This window comes from Lagenorhynchus albirostris, chromosome 19, assembly GCF_949774975.1.
Source record: "Lagenorhynchus albirostris chromosome 19, mLagAlb1.1, whole genome shotgun sequence".
NCBI classification, from domain to species: Eukaryota; Metazoa; Chordata; class Mammalia; order Artiodactyla; family Delphinidae; genus Lagenorhynchus; species Lagenorhynchus albirostris.
Genome location: NC_083113.1, coordinates 2,296,806 through 2,315,057, shown reverse-complemented (window position 1 = coordinate 2,315,057; position 18,252 = coordinate 2,296,806). Strand labels below are relative to the sequence as shown.

The 18,252-nt window shown below is 43.9% G+C and overlaps 1 protein-coding gene and 1 long non-coding RNA gene across 2 annotated transcripts; both read left to right on the top strand.

Annotated features, from left to right (window-relative positions):
- Positions 1 to 343: 343 nt before the first annotated feature.
- On the top strand, positions 344 to 16,531 carry LOC132509998 (uncharacterized). The gene is made up of 3 exons (XR_009537203.1): positions 344 to 544; positions 15,866 to 16,025; positions 16,267 to 16,531. It is a non-coding gene; the product is annotated as an uncharacterized LOC132509998 (long non-coding RNA).
- Positions 3,979 to 7,096, top strand: LOC132510135 (zinc finger protein 418-like). The gene is made up of 3 exons (XM_060131925.1): positions 3,979 to 4,096; positions 5,427 to 6,594; positions 6,679 to 7,096. The coding sequence occupies exons 1-3, from the start codon at positions 4,063 to 4,065 to the stop codon at positions 7,094 to 7,096; spliced, it is 1,620 nt and encodes a 539-aa protein (XP_059987908.1). The 5' UTR covers positions 3,979 to 4,062.
- Positions 16,532 to 18,252: the final 1,721 nt, after the last annotated feature.

Here is an 18,252-nt window from a genome sequence, read left to right as displayed (position 1 = left end):
CCCTACCATCCTGGGAAAGATTTGTCATCCTAATTCATGGCCTGGATGCCTAATGGCGATCAGCTGCAGAACGCATCCCTACCACCCTTACGTTTGGCCCCTTTTAAGAGGGTCGAGTCACTGCTCTGGCCGTGGACAGGGAGGAGTCATTTCCTGGCGCCCTTTGAGGTGGACCCTGGCCTTTTTTCCTGGAAACTGGGAACTGCAGGATCCAGAGTGCCCTGCATTGAAGGCTGCGTCGCTGAGCCAGTGAAGGCGCAGAAAAAGGGATTTCCGTTTGGGCACAACTCGTAGGGGACGGGACTTCCGTCCCCCTCCCCAAGGCGGCCATTTTTTTTCTTTTCTTTTTTTTTTTTTTTTTTTGCGGTACGCGGGCCTCTCACTGTTGTGGCCTCTCCCGTTGCGGAGCACAGGCTCCGGACGCGCAGGCTCAGTGGCCATGGCTCAAGGGTCCAGCCGCTCCGCGACCTGTGGGATCTTCCCGGACCTCCCCTGCATCGGCAGGCGGTCTCTCAACCACTGCGCCACCAGGGAAGCCCCCAAGGTACCAGGGAAGCCCCCAAGGTGGGCATTTTAACTGCTCTGGTTCTGTTCAGCTCCGGAGCGCTGTGTCAGGACCGGAGTGACTGGAACGGGAGGTCCGGGAGGAGGCGCTGTCCCCAAGGCACAGAGGCGGATCTGAAGTTCGGCGACGCCGCCTGGGGTGCCTGGCGCCAGGCCCGTGAGACGGACCGCCATGCCCGCCTCCCCCAGACTCTTCCGCCGCTCCCGGCCCCGCTCCGCCCACAGTCCGACGGCGGCGGCGTTGAGGTACCCGCCTTAGGTAAACGCTCGTTCCCCGGGCCCTCACACCCCTCACTCCACCAGACATTAAAACCCCGAGTGTGGGGCGCCTGCTCACATGCCCGCAGCCCAGGCCACGGTGCCCAGGACAGTGAAGCGGTCGTGGGTGGGGCCCTGTTTATGACAGCGTGATGGCGCGTGGGAGAGGTCACAGGCAGAGGTACCCGCAGATGCGAAGGCTTGGAAATCGGCCTGAGGCGGGAGGATTCAGGAAACCTAGGGTCAGCTTTCTACTTACAGGAACAGTGTTAGTGGAGTTAGACCTGGTGTAACCGACCCAGGATTGTACTTTATTGCGAGGATTCTAAAGGCCATGGGGTGTTTCGAATAAAGGAAGATAGTATCTCCCGTCAGATGTTAGAGCATTCCCAAGAGCCGTTTAAAGGAAGAACGGGGTGGAGAGGGTTGATGAGGACATTGAGGTCCTAGGAGGTTGACTCTTTGTTCAGGGTCCCACAGCTGGTAAGAGGCAACACTGAGCATTGAGGCCCAGAAGTTAGTCAGCCAGCCTGAGGTCACCTGGCTCCAAGGCCAGGCAGGAGTACATACAATTAGCCCCTCAAATCCCACCATGGACGCATTCCTTTAGGACCTGCCTCTTCACTCAGGTTCTCACGGTTAGAGAAGTGCCTATGGAAACTGCACAGGGAAGTAGAGGGTGTCCCATTGCCTCACCAGCCCTGCTTTCACCCCTATGTTCCCTGGAATTGTGGTGTCCTGAGATGCTTGATGCCATTTTTCCCCCTCCTTGAGTCTGGGCATGCAGAAAAACTCCAAGCCCAGTGTCCCAAGTCCATGCTACAATTATATGGAGGTGTTCCCATTTCTGGCAGCCATTGTAAACAGGTGTGTATGGTTAACCCAAGACATGGTACCAGGATGTGCAAATGCTTAGAGGTAAAATTGAGCTCAGGAATATTCAGGAACCACAGGTATCCTCTCTTTACAGGTAGGAATAAATAGTAGGTGGTTTGGAGTCAGGAGGGGAACAACTGCCTGAGATGTCAGGTGTGTGTTCTAGAGGTTTGGCTCACGGTAGGGAGGTGATGTGACCAAGGCCTTAACAGGCTTCATTTGGGTTTAGAGTGGAAAACAGACTGTGGGCTTGAGAGAGGAAGAAGGAACATCATTGTGGAGGCTACTGTCATAGTCCAGGTGAGGGTTAATGGAGCAGGGGCGTGCCTTAGGAAATGTGGTTGTATTCTGGCTTCATGTTTTTAAAGGGGACAGCTAGATTTCTAACATGGGTGGTGAGGGAGTGAAACGCAGGGATCAATGATGACCCCTGGCTTTGCAGCTGTAGGGTTGGAAGCTGCATCAGTTGAGATGAGCAAGTTGGTAGTAGGTGTAATATTCACTGGGTTTAGCAGGAGCTTTTTTTGGACCATGTTAAGAGTCTGAGATATTTCAGACACCACTAAATAAAGGCATCAAATGAACATCTAACATACAGGTTTGGAATTCTTGGGAGTGATTCAGGTTAGAGACATCCAAAATGTAACTAGAGTGTGGACCAAGGTGAATGACCTGTGGCTCACATTAAGAGAGGCAAGCTTCGGGTTGTGGTGGCAAAGCTTTTAGGGGGAGATGTGTGGAGGGTGGGGTCAGAGGATTGGGTCTCTTGCTTGTGTACCTGGGTGATGGTGTCAGCCTTCATAAATGTAGGTAAATGGCCATGAAGCTTTGGTGTATGAGACAAGAAAGTCTGGCAGGTGGCCAGGGCTTCCAAGAGAAGAGTGGACATGAGATGGATGTAGAAGCAAGGGGTAATTCATGCATATGACACTCAGGCCAGATCTGGTGCTTATTCATCACTATATAGGCTCACCAAGATTTGTGAGGACTTTGGTAGGGTCTGGGGTGTTTCATTCAACCTGGTATATATGGCCATGAGCAAATAAGGTCATCTGTGAGAATCACTATGCTTGGGGAGGGTGAATAATGGGGCTGGAGTATGAATGAAGGTAAGGGAGCAAAGAAGTGTTGTCATTGCCGAGGGACAGGAAGGGCAGCACAGAAGTAGCATGGGACTGTGAGTATCTGAGATCCACACGTGGTTCTATTCCTTAAATTTGAGGCAAGGATCAGAGTCATGCAGTAAGGCATTTATAGATGATTTCTGATGCTGCCATTGGGAATTGTGGGAGGTCTGTGGTCATATTGGGTCCTGCTTGACTTTACCAGTTGTACTGTGGATGCTGTCTGCCGAGTTGTGATGTAAGGCCTAAACCCAATATGATGTGCTTCCTTCACGCTTGGTAAAACCTGGGTGCCCTCAAATGGCCTGAGTGCAAGTTCCTCTCCCCACAGTGTTCCTTCAGATAACGTCTCCTAGCCTAACAACCATTTTTACAAAGCAAACCAGGAGCTTCTTTGTATCGGGTATCAGTTCCCTACCAGCCCTCAGAATTGTTCAGATAAGACAATCACATCCTCCTTGGAACATCCCAACCCCTTCATCCTAGAAAGGTTCCATCCCACAGCCCCTGTGTGTGTTGTTTTTGCCCATGTACGCCTTTGTGGTGAGTGGTGTCCTATTCTCAGATGTGTGAATTTATGTGATTAAGAAACTGCTGTCAGTCTCATCGGTCCAGTCTCAGGTGTCATGTGTTAGGCCACCATCATAGCCCTGTGGTGGGGTTAGGAGGAACTGATTTAAATACAAGTAACATGGGGAGGGGAGGGAGATGGCTATGGTGTGGGAGAGTGAGGTGTTGGTGGCCATGGTCATGTGTGGCTGTGGGATACTGAGACTGAGGGATGTACAGTTTAAGGAGTGATGTGTGCTTGAAGAGGGAACATGTCTGATGGTTCCAGGGCACTGCATTGATAATTTCAGGACGCTGGCCACACCAGGGGAATTGCTTGTCAGGAGCGGGTGGATCCCTTTATGCCAGGCCTATAGCTGAGCTATATGTTCATCCACCTGTCTCTTCTTCCTGGTTGTTGTACCTAGTGATCAGTGGGCCCGTGGGGAGAAAACCACACCATGGTGTCAGGGCCTGATTGATCCTCTGATTTGGGAAGCTTGGGTGATGGATAGTCATAGGGTAGATGTGTGGGGAAATAGATTGTGACTTCTCAGAAGTGGACTGTTTGTGGTTTTATCTGTCACCATCATGGCAGGTCAGTGTGAACTTTGAAGATGTAGCTGTGACCTTTTCCTGGGAGGAATGGGGTCTCCTTGATGAGGCTCAAAGATACCTGTACCATGATGTGATGCTGGAGAACTTGGCACTTATAACCTCCCTGGGTAAGAACCTCAAACCTTTCCCCATGTCCTGAACTAGTCTCTGCCCTTTCCTTTTCCCCAGAGACAAGTCTGTCCTTTTCATGTCAGGACCATTGTCACTGCTTTTTTCCCCCAATTCCCTAAGTTGTTGCTATGGTTGGTTGGGCTGAGATGTTTGCACTGCCATCTGTTCTCCTTGAATAGGCCCCATATCTGCTTCTCTACAGCCTTCCCTGGAAGGATCCAGGGTCAGGAATCTTCCATTCAGCCTAATGTATCCCACCATACTTGCCCTCTTCCTTCTGGGTGATGTTGTCTAGATGCATGTCATCCTTGCGCCTCAGATTCTACTTCCTTCTTTTCACTGACATTTCCTCATGACTGCCTGTGCTGGGAATTAATTCTCTGATGTAGACCATGGACTTCTTGCAAGACCCCTTTCCAAAGTTCTCTTAATAGTATTTAGATGTTTTTCTCTGGCCTATGATGTGATGAGTATGGGTCAGCTGCTCATAGGTGGTATCTTTCCCCTGTTATTTTCATCATCCAGGTCCCATACACTTGTTCATTTTGGAAGTGGGGTGGAGAGCCCTTGTTTGTCCACAGGATGGATATGAATTCAGACTCAGCCAAATGGGCTCAAAGGGCTGCTGTACAGTAGCACTATGGGAGTGTATGATAGTCCTGTGTTCAAGTGATACCAGAAATTTGTTCTGTTTGACTAGTGTTTTGATGCTACTTCCAGTGGTCACACCTTATTTTTGCTTTTTCTGCCCCATTCTTAACAGTGCTGACTTGTCAATTCTGCACTGTGATTCTTCCACTTTTATTCCAGCCTGTGGCTAATCCTCACGTCTCTAAACTCCCTGTATCACCCACTTTTCTCACTGCTTTATCTGTGCATTCTCTAACGTTGGCCCATATATTTTCTATAATCAAACATGTACCCATTCTTAAAATGTTCCTGACCAACAGCTGTTCTGTTGCAGTCCCGTTTTCTTGGGCCTGGAAATACCCATCTACATTGCAGTCATGTGTTAACAGCAGACAAGGTCCTGTTGAAAGTTGTTTGTAACTAATTTTTTAACCGTCGACTTTAATTTTTCACCCTGCCTCTCCTCCCTATGACACATCACATGGTTGTGTCTTTTCTCTCATGTGGTCTTCCCCCATCCTGTGGCCTTTATAGCCCAGTATTGCTAACAGCCATGTCATCAACTTGAACCCAACTCTGTGTTCTTGTAAATAATCACACAAACTCGTTCATGTGTTTGTCAGACACACACTGGTGTGTGGGCTCCCCCCTCCCACGGAAATCAACATGTACTTCGCCAACATTTCTTGCTTTTAGGTTGTTGCCATGAAGTGGAGAATGAAAAGCCTTCTTTTGAGCAGTGTACTTCTGTTCAAAGAGTGTCGCAGATCAGGAGTCCCAAGGCAGATCTGTCCTTCAGAAAGGCCCACCCTTGTGAAATATGTGTCCAGATATTGAGAGAATTTTTGTACTTGAATAAATATCAAGGAACACATTCAAAGCAGAAATTACATAGGTGTGAGACATGTGGGAAACAATTGTATGTAAGCATAAACCTTCATCAGCATCAGAGGCAGTGCATTGGGGAGAAACCCTTCAGAAGAGATGTGGACAGAACCTCATTTGTGAAGAACTGCAAGTACCATGTGTCAAGGAAGCCATTAGTCTTCAGGGTGGTTGGGAAGGACTTCTTGGCCAGTTCTCAGTTTCTCCAGCAATGGGCTACTCACACCTGGGAGAGGTCAAACAGCAGAGCCGAGTGTGGGATGGCCTTTCAGAGGGGAAAAACTTATCATAACTGGGAAGAATGCACAAAAGCTTTCAGTCCCAAACACACACTTGTTCAGCACCAGAGACTCCTCACTAGAGAAATATGTTTTATGTGTAATCAGTGTGAGAGAAGCTGTAACGTCAGTCAGCATCAGAAAGTTTACAATGGAGAAAGAACTTTTGAACCTGGGGAACATGGGATATTATTTAACAGAAAGTCCAACCTCATTGAACACCAGAGAAGTAACACTAGAGATAGGCCTTATGAATGTACAGAATATGGGAAATCATTTACTCAGTGCTCCAACCTCTTTACACACAAGAGAGTTCACATGAAACAAAAGCCATATGAATGTGATGAATATGCAAAATCGTTTAGCCAAAGCTCTACCCTCCTTCAACATCGGAGAATTCACACTAGGGAAAGGCCTTATGAGTGCAATGAATGTGGTAGAACTTTTACACAAAACTCTGTGCTCCTTCAGCATCAGAGACTTCACACTGGATCAAGGCCTTATGAATGCACTGAATGTGGAAAATCCTTTGCTGTAAACTCCAGACTCATTAAACATAGGAGAGTTCATACTGGAGAAATGTCTTATAAATGCAGTGAATGTGGAAAAACATTTTGCCAAAGCTCTTCATTCCTCCGACATCAGAGAGTTCACACTGGAGAAAGGCCTTATAAGTGTGGGGAGTGTGGAAAATCATTTAGGCAAAAGTCCAACCTTATTCAATATTGGAGAGTCCATACTAGAGAAAGACCTTATAAGTGTGGGAAATATGGGAAATTACTTAGCAACAAGTCCCATCTCATTGAACACCAGAGAGTTCACACTGGTGAAAGGCCATATGAGTGTGGGGAATGTAGGAAATTCTTTAGCAAGAAATCCTACCTCATTATACATCAGAGAGTTCACACCAGGGAAAGGCCATATAAATACAATGAATGCGGGAAATCATTTAGCCAAAACTCTGCACTCCTTCAACATCAGAGAATTCACACTGGTTCAAGGCCTTATGAGTGCACTGAATGTGGAAAATCCTTTGCTGATAATTCAGCCTTCATTAAACACAGGAGAATTCACACTGGAGAAAGGCCTTATGAGTGCAGTGAGTGTGGGAAAGCATTTGCCCAAAGTTCTTCAGTCCTTCGACATCAGAGAGTTCACTGGAAAAAACTCATAAAAGTAAAGAAAATTTGGGAAGTTGGTTAGCCCAAGCTCTGTTTTTCAACATCAGAGAACTCACACTGGATCAAAGCCATATAAGTGCTGTGAATGTGGGAAATCCTTTGCTAAAAACTCCAGGTTCATTAAACACAGGAGTGTCCACACTGCAGAAAATCTGTATGTTGTAGGAAATGTTGGAAATCCTTTACCTAAAACTACAGTCTCATAAAACACCATAATGTTCACATTGGTTAATGGGCTTATGGATGTGATAACTGTGGGAAACCTTTAGCCAAACTGTAGCCTCATTTCACACTGGAGAGTTCACAGGCTTCAGTCTTATTTCATTGGATACCACAAAGTTCACTTCAGAAAAAGAGTAGTTGTGCAGGGATGGATTGCTCAGTATAACACTGGGGAGATCCCTTATGAGGGTGCTATCTGCCAATACACCCAATAAACCACTTAAATTCCAGGTTTATGGGAGCTTCAGTGCATTTCTTAACCTGCCCAGGGCCCTTACCAGGTTTACATCATTACCAGTTCCATAGCAAAAGCCATTTCACCACTACTATGTGGCAGGAGCTCATGATGTGCATCATTGAACCACCCCACCAAGTCCAGGGAAGGAGACCTTGATGTTGTCCTGTTTGTGGGAGTCTTTATAATCCTGAGCACTCATTCCTTTCTAATTTGTTTGATGGGTTACCTCACTGATCTGACCAATTTTTGGCCTAGAGGACTCTGCTGGTGACTTGCAATCGGGACTACTTTTTTCAGGGATGTTGTTGGTCTCACGTGACTGCTGTGATGGGATTTTCCTGTGCTTCATGTCTCCAGTCCAAGAATAGCCTTCTTCCCATTGTACTGGTTGGTGTGAAAATGGAGGCCTTACTGTTTAAGCTCCTTTAATCTTGGGATTCTGTACACTGTGGTGATTTGAAAACAACTGAGTTGTGACAACAGGGCTGAAGAGCTTTCTTGTGGGATCTCAAATTCTGTGCGCCTCAGAGGGAACAATATGATGTAAAGTATACTTCTCTCTAGTTTTGTCCTAGTTGGCATTGCTGCCCAAGGCCTCCAAGAAAAGACTGCAGGGATGTAATCCTTATCTGTAACCTGGATGCGTTGGTATTTTTTTGGTTCAGAGGTCAGTCTGTAGAGGGGCTGTTGTGATAACCTTTGGTGCTTCCTAAAGCAAGAAGAAATTGTCTTGTTCCCAGGGAGTATTGCATTGTGTCCAGGTGGTAAGGGAAATCTGTTTCCCAGGTCTTGCATTGGAGCCATGTACCCTCATGTCCAGAATTCCAAATAGTGGCAGCATAGGTTATATGATTTATGGGCAGGGAAATCATTTGTTACAGGAACACTGGTTTTGTAGGGAGGGGAAGAGACTGCCACAAGATTGTTGGAATGTGTCTGTTTTGAACGGACCTCCACAATGTTCCAGTCCCTATAGCTATGAAGGATGAGCAGGTGCAGAAATTCTCATGGCCTCCAGAACTGTGTATTTTGTGTAGGGAGGCTGTTGCGAGAGGAAAAATTTATAAATGTTCTGTGGATTCCTGTAGCATGTGTGCGTGTTCACCTCAAATCTCTTGCTGTGTAGGAAAATGAGGATGGTGAAGATGAGTTTTGCCCTTTGTAACCCAGCCTTCATTCCCATTGAATTTGGTGGAAATTGCCTTGTTGCTTCTGATATTTGCCACCACCAAGGCAAGGTATCCCTCCCAGACATGAGGAAAGAGTTGTGGAATCAGTAGAGGTTTGCCAAACTAATTTTCCAGAATTGTAGGAAATCTAGCTTTCTGTTTTGAATCATATTTTCAGAGCTTTAGTAAGGTATAAGTGACATACAACAAACTGATTATATTTAAACTTAACATTTTGACAAGTTTTGACATTCATGTAAATCCATAAAAGCACCACCACAATCATAATAATGAGCCTCTCCATCATCCTCTGTTTTACTTCATGCCCTTTAATAATGTCTCCTTCTGTACTATCTCTGCACTCCAGGCAAGCATTTGTTTACTTTCCATTATAATAGATTAGCTTCCATTTTAGAATTGTATATGATTCTACTCATAAAGTGTTTACACTTTTTTTCCTTTGAGTAGCCTCATGTGGCTTACTCATTTTGATAGTCATCAATGGTGCTTAAATGAGTAGTTGTTTTTTTTTGTATTGCTTAGAAGTATGACAGTTTGTGGGTGTACCACTATTTGTTTATTCTTTTGTCTTTTTATGCATATTTGAGTTCTTTCCAGTTTCTGATTGTTGCAAATAAACCTGCTAAGATATTTGAATCTAGTTCTTCACATACATGTTTCATTTATCTTGTGTTAATTTGGCGGTGGGGGGTGGGGTGGAGGTGGAGGCGGGTGCAATGCCTGAGTTACAGGGTAAGTGGGTAGCTAACATTTTAAGAAATTGCAAATTGTGATCTTTTGTATTCCTGCTAGCAGTGTATGAGACATACAGTTTTTCCATATCCTTGCCAGTAGTGGGTATGGTTAGCCATTGAAAATGTTAACCTTTTTTTTTTTTTTTTTACATCTTTATTGGAGTATAATTGCTTTACAATGGTATGTTCGTTTCAGCTTCACAACAAAATGAATCAGTTATATATATACATATGTTCCCATATCTCTTCCCGCTTGCGTCTCCCTCCCTCCCACCCTCCCTATCCCACCCCTCCAGGCGGTCACAAAGCACCGAGCTGATCTCCCTGTGCTATGCGGCTGCTTCCCACTAGCTATCTACCTTACGTTTGGTAGTGTATATATGTCCATGCCTCTCTCTCGCTTTGTCACCGTTTACCCTTCCCCCTCCCCATAGCCTCAAGTCCATTCTCTAGTAAGTCTGTGTCTTTATTCCTGTTTCACCCCTAGGTTTTTCATGACATTATTTTTTCTTAAATTCCATATATATGTGTTAGCATACGGTATTTGTCTCTCTCTTTCTGACTTACTTCACTCTGTATGACAGACTCTAGGTCTATCCACCTCATTACAAATAGCTCAATTTCGTTTCTTTTTATGGCTGAGTAATATTCCATTGTATATATGTGCCACATCTTCTTTATCCATTCATCCGATGATGGACACTTAGGTTGTTTCCATCTCTGGGCTATTGTAAATAGAGCTGCAATGAACATTTTGGTACATGACTCTTTTTGAATTATGGTTTTCTCAGGGTATATGCCCAGTAGTGGGATTGCTGGGTCATATGGTAGTTCTATTTGTAGTTTTTAAAGAACCTCCATACTGTTCTCCACAGTGGCTGTATCAATTTACATTCCCACCAACAGTGTAAGAGGGTTCCCTTTTCTCCACACCCTCTCCAGCATTTATTGTTTCTAGATTTTTTGATGATGGTCATTCTGACTGGTGTGAGATGATATCTCATTGTAGTTTTGATTTGCATTTCTCTAATGATTAGTGATGTTGAGCATTCTTTCATGTGTTTGTTGGCACTCTGTATATCTTCTTTGGAGAAATGTCTATTTAGGTCTTCTGCCCATTTTTGGATTGGGTTGTTTGTTTTTTTGTTATTAAGCTGCATGAGCTGCTTATAAATTTTGGAGATTAATCCTTTGTCAGTTGCTTCATTTGCAAATATTTTCTCCCATTCTGAGGGTTGTCTTTTGGTCTTCTTTATGGTTTCCTTTGTTGCACAAAAGCTTTTAAGTTTCATTAGGTCCCATTTGTTTACTTTTGTTTTTATTTCCATTTCTCTAGGAGGTGGTTCAAAAAGGACCTTGCTGTGATTTATGTCATAGAGTGTCCTGCCTATATTTTCCTCTAAGAGTTTGATAGTTTCTGGCCTTACATTTAGGTCTTTAATCCATTTTGAGCTTATTTTTGTGCATGGTGTTAGGGAGTGATCTAATCTCATACTTTTACATGTAGCTGTCCAGTTTTCCCAGCACCACTTATTGAAGAGGCTGTCCTTTCTCCACTGGACATTCCTGCCTCCTTTGTCAAAGATAAGGTGACCATATGTGCCTGGGTTTATCTCTGGGCTTTCTATCCTGTTCCATTGATCTATATTTCTGTTTTTGTGCCAGTACCATACTGTCTTGATTACTGTAGCTTTGTAGTATAGTCTGAAGTCAGGAAGCCTGATTCCTCCAGCTCCGTTTTTCATTCTCAAGATTGCTTTGGCTATTCAGGGTCTTTTGTGTTTCCATACAAATTGTGAAATTTTTTGTTCTAGTTCTCTGAAAAATGCCAGTGGTAGTTTGATAGGGATTGCATTGAATCTGTAGATTGCTTTGGGTAGTAGAGTCATTTTCACAATGTTGATTCTTCCAATCCAAGAACATGGTATATCTCTCCATCTATTTGTATCATCTTTAATTTCTTTCATCAGTGTCTTATAATTTTCTGCATACAGGTCTTTTGTCTCCTTAGGTAGGTTTATTCCTAGATATTTTATTCTTTTTGTTGCAATGGTAAATGGGAGTGTTTTCTTGATTTCACTTTCAGATTTTTCATCCTTAGTGTATAGGAATGCCAGAGATTTCTGTGCATTAATTTTGTATCCTGCTACTTGACCAAATTCATTGATTAGCTCTAGTAGTTTTCTGGTAGCATCTTTAGGATTCTCTATGTATAGTATCATGTCATCTGCAAAGAGTGATAGCTTTACTTCTTCTTTTCCGATTTGGATTCCTTTTATTTCCTTTTCTTCTCTGATTGCTGTGGCTAAAACTTCCAAAACTATGTTGAATAAGAGTGGTGAGAGTGGGCAACCTTGTCTTGTTCCTGATCTTAGTGGAAATGCTTTCAGTTTTTCACCATTGAGGATGATGTTGGCTGTGGGTTTGTCATATATGGCCTTTATTATGTTGAGGAAATTTCCCTCTATGCCTACTTTCTGCAGGGTTTTTATCATAAATGGGTGTTGAATTTTGTCAAAAGATTTCTCTGCATATATTGAGATGATCATATGGTTTTTCTCCTTCAATTTGTTAATATGGTGTATCATGTTGATTGATTTGCGTATATTGAAGAATCCTTGCATTCCTGGAATAAACCCCACTTGATCATGGTGTATGATCCTTTTAATGTGCTGTTGGATTCTGTTTGCTGGTATTTTGTTGAGGATTTTTGCATCTATGTTCATCAGTGATATTGGCCTGTAGTTTTCTTTCTTTGTGACATCCTTGTCTGGTTTTGGTATCAGGGTGATGGTGGCCTCGTAGAATGAGTTGGGGAGTGTTCCTCCCTCTGCTATATTTTGGAAGAGTTTGAGAAGGATAGGTGATAGCTCTTCTCTAAATGTTTGATAGAATTCACCTGTGAAGCCATCTGGTCCTGGGCTTTTGCTTGTTGGAAGATTTTTAATCACAGTTTCAATTTCAGTGCTTGTGATTGGTCTGTTCATATTTTCTATTTCTTCCTGATTCAGTCTTGGCAGGTTGTGCCTTTCTAAGAATTTGTCCATTTCTTCCACGTTGTACATTTTATTGGCATAGAGTTGCTTGTAGTAATCTCTCATGATTTTTTGTATTTCTGCAGTGTCAGTTGTTACTTCTCCTTTTTCATTTCTAATTCTATTGATTTGAGTCTTCTCCCTTTTTTTTTTTTGATGAGTCTGGCTAATGGTTTATCAATTTTGTTTATCCTTTCAAAGAACCAGCTTTTAGTTTTATTGATCTTTGCTATCATTTCCTTCATTTCTTTTTCATTTATTTCTGATCTGATTTTTATGATTTCTTTCCTTCTGCTAACTTTGGGGTTTTTTTGGTTCTTCTTTCTCTAATTGCTTTAGGTGCAAGGTTAAGTTGTTTATTTGAGATGTTTCCTGTTTCTTAAGGTAGGATTGTATTGCTATAAACTTCCCTCTTAGAACTGCTTTTGCTGCATCCCATAGATTTTGAGTCATCGTGTCTCCATTGTCATTTGTTTCTAGGTATTTTTTGATTTCCTCTTTGATTTCTTCAGTGATCACTTCGTTATTAAGTAGTGTATTGTTTAGCCTCCATGTGTTTGTATTTTTTACAGATCTTTTCCTGTAATTGATATCTAGTGTCATAGCATTGTTGTCAGAAAAGATACTTGATACAATTTCAATTTTCTTAAATTTACCAAGGCTTGATTTGTGACCCAAGATATGATCTATCCTGGAGAATGTTCCATGAGCACTTGAGAAAAATGTGTATTCTGTTGTTTTTGGATGGAATGTCCTATAAATATCAATTAACTCCATCTCGTTTAATGTATCATTTAAAGCTTGTGTTTCCTTATTTATTTTCATTTTGGATGATCTGTCCATTGGTGAAAGTGGGGTGTTAAAGTCCCCTACTATGAATGTGTTACTGTCAATTTCCCCTTTTATGGCTGTCAGTATTTGCCTTATGTATTGAGGTGCTCCTATGTTGGGTGCATAAATATTTACAATTGTTATATCTTCTTCTTGGATCGATCCCTTGATCATTATGTAGTGTCCTTCTTTGTCTCTTCTAATAGTCTTTGTTTTAAAGTCTATTTTGTCTGATATGAGAATTGCTACTCCAGCTTTTTTTTGGTTTCCATTTGCATGAAATACCTTTTTCCATCCCCTTACTTTCAGTCTGTATGTGTCTCTAGGTCTGAAGTGGGTCTCTTGTAGACAGCAAATATATGCGTCTTGTTTTTGTATCCATTCAGCCAATCTGTGTCTTTTGGTGGGAGCATTTAGTCCATTTACATTTAAGGTAATTATTGATATGTGTGTTCCCATTACCATTTTCTTAATTGTTTTGGGTTTGTTATTGTAGGTCTTTTCCTTCTTTTGTGTTTCTTGCCTAGAGAAATTCCTTTAGCAGTTGTTGTAGAGCTGGTTTGGTGGTGCTGAACTCTCTCAGCTTTTGCTTGTCTGTAAAGGTTTTAATTTCTCCATCAAATCTGAATGAGATCCTTGCTGGGTAGAGTAATCTTGGTTGCAGGTTTTTCTCCTTCAACACTTTCAATATGTCCTGCCACTCCCTTCTGGCTTGCAGAGTTTCTGCTGAAAGATCAGCTGTTAACCTTATGGGGATTCCTTGTGTGTTATTTGTTGTTTTTCCCTTGCTGCTTTTAATAAGTTTTCTTTGTATTTAATTTTTGACAGTTTGATTAATATGTGTCTTGGCATATTTCTCCTTGGATTTATCCTGTATGGGACTCTCTGTGCTTCCTGGACTTGATTAACTATTTCTTTTCCCATATTAGGGAAGTTTTCAACTATAATCTCTTCAAATATTTTCTCAGTCCCTTTCTTTTTCTCTTCTTCTTCTGGAACCCCTATAATTCGAATGTTGGTGCGTTTAATGTTGCCCCAGAGGTCTCTGAGACTGTCCTCAGTTCTTTTCATTCTTTTTTCTTTATTCTGCTCTGCAGTAGTTATTTCCACTATTTTATCTTCCAGGTCACTTATCCGTTCTTCTGCCTCAGTTATTCTGCTATTGATCCCATCTAGAGTATTTTTCATTTCATTTATTGTGTTGTTCATCATTGTTTGTTTCATCTTTAGTTCTTCTAGGTCCTTGTTAACTGATTCTTGCATTTTGTCCATTCTATTTCCAAGATTTTGGATCATCTTTACTATCATTATTCTGAATTCTTTTTCAGGTAGACTGCCTATTTCCTCTTCATTTGTTAGGTCTGGTGGGTTTTTATCTTGCTCCTTCATCTGCTGTGTGTATTTCTGTCTTTTCATTTTGCTTATCTTACTGTGTTTGGGGTCTCCTTTTTGCAGGCTGATGGTTCGTAGTTCCTGTTGTTTTTTGTGTCTGTCCCCAGTGGCTAAGGTTGGTTCAGTGGGTTGTGTAGGCTTCCTGGTGGAGGGTACTAGTGCCTGTGTTCTGGTGGATGAGGCTGGATCTTGTCTTTCTGGTGGGCGGGTCCACGTCTGGTGGTGTGTTTTGGGGTGTCTATAGACTTATTATGATTTTGGGCAGCCTCTCTGCTAATGGGTGGGGTTGTGTTCCTGTCTTACTAGTTGTTTGGCATAGGATGTCCAGCACTGTAGCTTGCTGGTCGTTGAGTGAAGCTGGGTGCTGGCATTGAGACGGAGATCTCTGGGAGATTTTCACCATTTGATATTACGTGGAGCTGGGAGGTCTCTTGTGGACCAGTGTCCTGAAGTTGGCTCTCCCACCTCAGAGGCACAGCACTAGCTCCTGGCTGCAGCACCAAGAGCCTTTCATCCACAGGGCTCCTTAATTTGGGATGATTCGTTGTCTATTCATGTATTCCACAGATGCAGGGTATATCAAGTTGATTGTGGAGCTTTAATCTGCTGCTTCTGAGGCTGCTGGGAGAGATTTCCCTTTCTCTTCTTTGTTCTCACAGCTCCCAGGGGCTCAGCTTTGGATTTGGTCCTGCCTGTGCGTGTAGGTTGCCGGAGGGCGTCTGTTCTTTGCTCAGACAGGACGGGGTTAAAGGAGCCGCTGATTCGGAGGCTCTGGCTCACTCAGGCCGGGGGGTAGGGAGGGTCACGGAGTGCGGGGCGGGCCTGCGGCGGCAGAGGCCGGCATGACGTTGCTAGCCTGAGGCGCGCCGTGCATTCTCCCGGGGGAGTTGTCCCTGGATCTCGGGACCCTGGCAGTGGCGGGTTGCACAGGCTCCCCGGAAGGGGGTGTGGATAGTGACCTGTGTTCGCACACAGGCTTCTTGGTGGCGGCAGCAGCGGCCTTAGCGTCTCATGTCTGTCTCTGGGCTCCGCACTTTTAGCCGCGGCTTGCGCCCGTCTCTGGAGCTCTCTTAAGCAGCGTTCTTAATCCCCTCTCCTCGTGCACCAGGAAACAAAGAGGGAAGAAAAAGTCTCTTGTCTCTTCGGCAGGTCCAGCCTTTTCCCCGGACTCCCTCCCGGCTAGCCGCGGTGCAGTAACGCCCTGCAGGCTGTGTTCACGCCGCCAACCTCAGTCCTCTCCCGGCGCTCCGACATAAGCCGGAGCCTCAGCTCCCAGCCCCGCCAGGCGAGCAGACAAGCCTCTCGGCTGGTGAGTGCCGGTCGGCCCCGATCCTCTGCGCTGGAATCTCTCTGCTTTGCCCTCCGCACCCCTGTTGCTGTGCTCTCCTCCGCGGCTCCCAAGCTCCCCCATTCCGCCACCCGCAGTCTCCGCCCGCGAAGGGGCTTCCTAGTGTGTGGACACTTTTCCTCCTTCACAACTCCCTCCCGCTGGTGCAGGACCCGTCCCTATCCTTTTGTCTCTGTTTATTTTTTTCTTTTGCCCTAACCAGGTACGTGGGGGGTTCCTTGCCTTTGGGAGGTCTGAGGTCTTCTGCCAGCGTTCAGTAGGTGCTCCGTAGGAGTTGTTCCACGCGTAGATGTATTTCTGGTGTATCTGTGGGGAGGAAGGTGATCTCCGAGTCTTACTCTTCTGCCATCTTCCCGGAAGTGGGAAGCTGAAAATGTTAACCTTTTAAATAAGTCTGTAACTGTATCCCACTATGGTTTAGTTGCCTTTCCCTGATGTTGCATGATGTTGAGCATTTTTTCATTTGTTTACAGGCATACCTCAGAAATATGATGAGTTGGGTTTTAGACCACTGCAATAAAGCCAGTATCACAATAAAGCAAGTCACATGAAGTTTTTGATTTTCTAGTGCATGTAAAAGTAATGTTTATGCTATACTGTAGTCTGTTAGGTGTACAATAGCATTATGTCTAAAAAAAATACATACCTTAATTTAAAAATACTTTATTGCTAAGAATGTTGACTATCATCTGAGCCTTTAGCTAGTTGTAAGGTTTTTGCAGTAGTAACATCAGAGATCACAGATCACCATAAGAAATATAATAATGATGATAATGTTTGCAGTATTGCAAGAATTACCAATATGTGACACAGACATGAAGCAAGCAAATGCTGTGGAAACATGGCACCAGTAGACTTGCTCAATATAGAGTTGCCAGAAACCTTCAATTAAAAACAAACAAACATCTGCAAAGTGCAGTAAAGTGGAGTGCAATAAAACAAAGTATGCCTGTATTTGCCAGTTTTATGTTGTTTTTGGTAAAATATCTATGCATATCTATTGCTTGTTTTTTAAAACGAAATTTGGGATAATTTCCTGGTGGTCCAGTGGTTAGGACTGCACTTTCACTGCTGAGGGCCCAGGTTAGGTCAGGGAACTAAGATCCCGCAATCTGCAGCCAAAAATAAATATATAAATAAAAAGAATTAAAAACAAAAAAAAGAATTTTGGCAGTTTCTCTCTCTCTCTCTCTCTCTCTCTCTCTCTCTCTCTCTCTCTTTCTCTCTCTCTCTTTTTTTAAGGAGACAGGCTTATTTTTATTTTTTTATTTTTTTGTGGTATGCGGGCCTCTCACTGCTGTGGCCTCTCCCGTTGCGGAGCACAGGCTCTGGACATGCAGGCTCAGTGGCCATGGCTCACGGGCCCAGCTGCTCCGCGGCATGTGGGATCCTCCCAAACTGGGGCACGAACCCGTGTCCCCTGCATCAGCAGGCGGACTCTCAACCACTGCGCCACCAGGGAAGCCCTTATTATTTATTTTTATTTTTTTCACCCAGTCTTAGTTGCAGCAGGTGGGCTTCTTAGTTGCAGCAGGTGGGCTCCTTTGTTGTGGCATGTGAACTCTTAGTTGCAGCATGCATGTGGGATCTAGTTCCCTGATCAGGTATTGAACCTGGGCTCCCCACATTGCGAGCACATAGTCTTATTTACTGAGACACCAGGGAAGTCCTAGCAGTTTCTCTTTTTTTCTAACAATTAAGAAGATAGTGAACAACAAAAACTTATGTTGGAACTTTATTCATTCTTCAGTAATGTGACTTCTTTGCTATAAAAATTATTGTTTTTGAATACGGGAGTATTTCATAAATATTTTGTGTACTGTACACAACACAGTGGCCACATACAGCATCTACTTTTTAAGTTTAATTGTTAAGATTCTTTTTTTTTTTTTTTTGCGGTACGTGGGCCTCTCACTGCTATGGCCTCTCCCGTTGCGGAGCACAGGCTCCGGATGCACAGGCTCAGCGGTTATGGCTCACGGACCCAGCCGCTCTGCGGCATGTGGGATCTTCCCGGACCGGGGCACGAACTCGTGTCCCCGGCATCGGCAGGCGGACTCGCAACCACTGCACCACCAGGGAAGCCCTAATTGTTAACATTCTTGATCACTTCTTAGGTCTAGATATTCAGCGCTGTCAAGCCATGATTTGTAGATCTGAATAAATAGGCTTTGAGTGTTCTCATGTG

Bases quoted from the DNA above. Each gene is read 5' to 3' on its own strand.
- LOC132510135 (XM_060131925.1), top strand. From the start codon at position 4,063: ATGCTGGAGAACTTGGCACTTATAACCTCCCTGG. The intron at 4,097-5,426 runs GTAAGAACCTCA...TCTTGCTTTTAG, and splicing joins GGCACTTATAACCTCCCTGG to GTTGTTGCCATGAAGTGGAG. The intron at 6,595-6,678 runs GCAAAAGTCCAA...GAAATTACTTAG, and splicing joins GAGTGTGGAAAATCATTTAG to CAACAAGTCCCATCTCATTG.